The following is a 4856-nucleotide window of genomic DNA, read 5'->3' as shown; positions in this document are numbered from 1 at the left end:
GAAGATTAAAATGGCTTCTCATGTGTGTGACTTTGCTGATGTCTAACAAGAGTTGATTTGCGTGCAAAACATTTCCCACACTCAGAACATGGAAATGGATTCTCACCTGTGTGACTTCTCTGATGTATAACAAGTTGTGATTTCCGTTTAAAACATTTCCCACACTCAGCGCAAGAAATTGGATTCTCCCCTGTGTGACTTCTGTGATGTATAACAAGATCTTATTTCCGTGCAAACCATTTCCTACACTCAGGACATGGAAATGGCTTCTCACCTGTGTGACTTATCTGATGTCTAACAAGACCTGATTTCTGTGCAAACCATTTCCCACACTCAGGACATGGAAATGGCTTCTCACCTGTGTGACTTTGCCGATGTGTAACAAGGTGTGATTTCCGTGAAAAACATTTTCCACAGTCTGCACATGGAAATGGCCTCTCACCTGTGTGACTTCTCTGATGTCTAGCAAGTTGTGATTTCTGAGCAAAATATTTCCCACACTCAGAACATGGAAAAGGTGATGTACCTGTGTGACTTCTCTTATGAGCATCAAGAGTTGTTTTGTATGTAAAACATTTCCCACACTCAGAACAGGAATATGGTTTCTCACCTGTATGTATTCTCTTATGTATTACAAGACGTGATTCGTATGTAAAACATTTCCCACACTCAGAACATGGAAATAGATTCTCACCTGTGTGACTTCGCTGATGTTTAACAAGTTGTGATTTGTATGTAAAACATTTCCCGCACTCAGAGCAAGAAAATGGCCTCTCACCTGTGTGCCTTCTCTGATGTATAACAAGATGTGATTTGTATGTAAAACATTTCCCACAGTCAGAGCATATCAGTGGCCTCTCACCTGCCTTACCTGTGTGTGGGTTAATAAGCTTTGTGTTCTGTGTAAAACATTTGGCATCTATAGCACATGGAAACTCTGTATTTACTGTCAGAGCTGTAACAGATGCACCAATATCAGAGTGATCAGGAGAACATTTCCCAGGATCAGAGGGATCAGCTGATAGAGCTGGATGTATAATTGGGGTAATGGGGTTATCTCCTGGAGAATCCGGTCTACTGTCATTATCTTTTATGTCACAATCCGGGGATAACATTAGATGTCCTTCTGAGATATTTCTGCTTGTGTGTCCACCTGCTGGAAATAAAATACATTATGGAAATGTGACATTTTCTGTAACAATATTAATCTTATAAATAGTAGGAGAAGACGACTCTGGGACACTTAATTATAAATGTGTGTGTATAATAAAACATAACTTTTACTGAAGGCTTTATAATATTGTGTCTCAGACTATCATTGTGTCCACCCTCCTGAGAACACTCACAATAACAAATGTAATATTATAATAAGACTTAGATATCTCTCTCTTGTACTGGTAACTAACCATGAAGTATAAATGGAGATGTAGTCACTCGCCAAGTCCTATGTCAGCACCAATGTAAAACAATGGATGGGGAACATATCGTATGAATTGGAGATTCTAGATGAACAATAACATCAGTCATATGAGCTGATGGATCAGAGAAATGTCTCCTAACGTTACTCCTGGAAGCATTGGTAAGGTAGCATTCCTTTATGTGTGTGCTCATACGCTGGTAAGCCTGTACATGTGTTACTCACCCCTATATAAGGTATATTGCTACAGCAGAGTAGGTGTGGAACAAGTTATTTTACATGCAATACGCCATATAATACCCTGTAATCATCATCATATGCTAGGTTATAATACAGTGTTACACCCCCATCATCAGTGTCTTACATCTATACCCTCAATAGTAATAAGGATGATGTGTGTATGGTAAGTATGATACAGAGAATTACATATCAGAATCTATACAGCTGCCGCCATACTTCTGCTTCTCATACGTGTGCTACTGGCAGCAGTGAACATCTGAGTGAGAGTGCAGGGAAGACAGCTGAGTCTGATGAGAAAGAGATTGGATCTGCCTTTGCAGGGATGTAACACATCGGTCACCCGTTAGTATATAAAATAATAAATAAGAGGGGTGTGGACTATCCAGACGTGCTTTCTAGAGCTCTCATTACTAAGTAGCTTCTTATCTACCTGATAGCTCTCAACCTCCGCTGGGACAAACACCCAAACTATTAAGTCCCCCACTCCTCCTGCCCTAAAGCCACTCACTCCGCTCAGTCCGGGCACCGTTCACTGCTGCAGCCTAGTGACCCAGCTGAAGCCACGGGCTGTATTCTGGGGCTAAGTGTGCCCAGTCTTTCCTGCACGCTCCGGATAGCTGACTTGGAGGCACTTTTGCCTCAGGTGGGAGCACTGGGTCTTCCGCTACTGCTGGGGACAGAACAGGCTGTGCACAGTCACTGGAGCCCGGCAGTGATATTGGAAAGTGAGGTGATGATCAAGCACTCTTGCTCCGTTGCTCTTCCTCCGAATTCCACTAGCCGATCTGCTAAGGTATCCGTGTCGCCCCACCTGCGACGTTTGACCACTGGCCCTGCTTGGTGTGAAAGATGGCTGCCGCTAGTAAAGAGGGTGGGGCTTGTGGGTCTCACCGGTTCTGTACAAACGTCCACTGGTAGGCCGCCATCTTCAATGCCAACGCCCTTAGCACTCTCTACCTCCGCCCGGCGGGACTCCTCCAAGCTCACGAGTGCTGCCCTCATGATGCTTCTGAACACGTTGAAAGGGATATCCACAACCTTTCACCTGATACACAATCTCCAGATCGTCCTTGGACATTCCGCTGAAGTCAGACATCTTGTGCGTTCTCCTGCGCCGCAGTTACTCTTCTCCTGAATAACCCAGCTTCTCTAATCAGGTGACCAAAAAGCCACCTAGGATTATCCCATCGCTATGCCAGCAATTTCTGTGACCGGACGGTTCTGTACGAAAGCCCTCGCCCTGCCTCGCGTCCCGCCCCAGTCACAGAATGGATGTTTAGGTCACACGGGATCTGGCCAATTTGGGGATTCCCACTTACTGTCAGTAACCGCCTACTACTGACTCCACCCACTGCGCAGTGGGCGGGTACTGCACTGCCACCACCAGACTCCTTGTTGCCATGGAGCCTGGAACCATGGTACTGCTCTGTATGCGTCAACACGCTGTCTAACCACTAGTCGCTGGACTAGGCCTCTGCACGGTAGCTAGACAGTCGGAAAATGTAACTATGTTTGGCATGGCTCTGCAGGTCACAAGATGAAGTGGTCATCTTGAAGCAAATGTTTATTCACCCAGTCTTAAAAAAAAGAAAAGAAAGACTGTTCCCTATTGCTAGGGGCAACAGGAATACAGCAAGATGTTTACAGCAGAGTGAAAATGGTATAATACCTCTGGAGGCTCACAGGCCTCCTCTTTTTTATCTTACTCCAATACACATACCACAGGGGGTAAGTTCTTAACCAATCATTGTTTACCCATGTGATGTGCCTTGGCTACATGCACAGCTAACATTGTCCTCTATGGACGGTGGGGAGTAGTCACTCTCCTTTGACCGTCCCATCCTGGATGGTTGGTATCCACCCTGGTGACGCTCAGTCTAGGCTGGGGGAAGTTTTCCCATCTAAACTACTTCCAGGAATCTGCCCGGGTTCCCAGCTCACCATCTCTAGCCTAAACTTGGGCTCCAGAGATGGGCAGCCTAGATCCCCGGTCAAGGTTTCCTGCCCACCGAGGGTGATCCCTATGGAGCTTCAGAAACCACTCGGCTTGTTTTAAAGCTGAGCTGCTCCTCTTTCTCCTCATGATACTTCCATGTGGGAGGCTAGAGAGGAAGGCATTCCATTTTGGGGGGAAAGTACTGGGTGAATCCACCAGCCTGAACAGTACTGCATTCCTCCCTCCTGGGACACACAACCTCGTAGGCGCATTTCACTTTAAATACAATTCAACTACACTAACACATTGTTGCTTAAATATAACACTGCAGTGCCTCACCATACTATATCTATCTATCTATCTATCTATCTATCTATCTATCTATCTATCTATCTATCTATCTATCTATCTATATTAGATAAAAGATTTTAAACCTACTGGTAAATCTTTTTCTCCTAGTCCGTAGAGGATGCTGGGGACTTCGTAAGGACCATGGGGTATAGACGGCTCCGCAGGAGACATGGGCACTATAAAGAACTTCAGAATGGTTGTGCACTGGCTCCTCCCTCTATGCCCCTCCTCCAGACCCCAGTTAGAGAAACTGTGCCCAGAGGAGACGGACAGTACGATGAAAGGATTTTAGTTATTCTAAGGGCAAGATTCATACCAGCCCACTCCATCCACTCCGTATAACATGGAATATACGCAACCAGTTACCAGTATGAACAAAACAACATCAGGCAAAGACTGATCTTAACTGTAACATAACCCTTATGTAAGCAATAACTATATACAAGCCTTGCAGAAATATGTCCGCACTGGGACGGGCGCCCGGCATCCTCTACGGACTAGGAGAAAAAGATTTACAGGTAGGTTAAAAATCTTATTTTCTCTTACGTCCTAGAGGATGCTGGGGACTCCGTAAGGACCATGGGGTTTATACCAAAGCTCCAGACCGGGCGGGAGAGTGCAGATGACTCTGCAGCACCGATTGAGCAAACGCGAGGTCCTCATCAGCCAGGGTATCAAACTTATAGAACTTTGCAAAAGTGTTTGAACCCGACCAAGTAGCTGCTCGGCAAAGCTGTAAAGACAAGACGCCTTGGGCAGCCGCCCAAAAAGAACCCCCCTTCCTAGTGGAATGGGCCTTTACCGAATTTGGTAACAGCAATCCAGCCGTAGAATGAGCCTGCTGAATCGTGTTACAGATCCAGCGGGCAATAGTCTGCTTAGATGCAGTAGCGCCAACTTTGTTGGCTGCAT

General features: G+C 45.6%; 1 protein-coding gene across 1 annotated transcript; it reads right to left on the bottom strand.

Moving 5' to 3' along the window:
- Window positions 1-221: 221 nt before the first annotated feature.
- On the bottom strand, window positions 222-2753 carry LOC134983885 (gastrula zinc finger protein XlCGF17.1-like). The gene is made up of 2 exons (XM_063949492.1): window positions 2645-2753; window positions 222-886 (listed from the first exon to the last, which is right to left on the bottom strand). The coding sequence occupies exons 1-2, from the start codon at window positions 2751-2753 to the stop codon at window positions 222-224; spliced, it is 774 nt and encodes a 257-aa protein (XP_063805562.1).
- Between the last annotated feature and the right edge of the window lie 2103 nt (window positions 2754-4856).

The sequence above is a fragment of the Pseudophryne corroboree genome, assembly GCF_028390025.1.
Source record: "Pseudophryne corroboree isolate aPseCor3 chromosome 3 unlocalized genomic scaffold, aPseCor3.hap2 SUPER_3_unloc_28, whole genome shotgun sequence".
NCBI lineage: Eukaryota > Metazoa > Chordata > Amphibia > Anura > Myobatrachidae > Pseudophryne > Pseudophryne corroboree.
The sequence above is the reverse complement of the archived record's forward strand: the minus strand, read 5'-3'. Positions and strand labels throughout refer to the sequence as shown.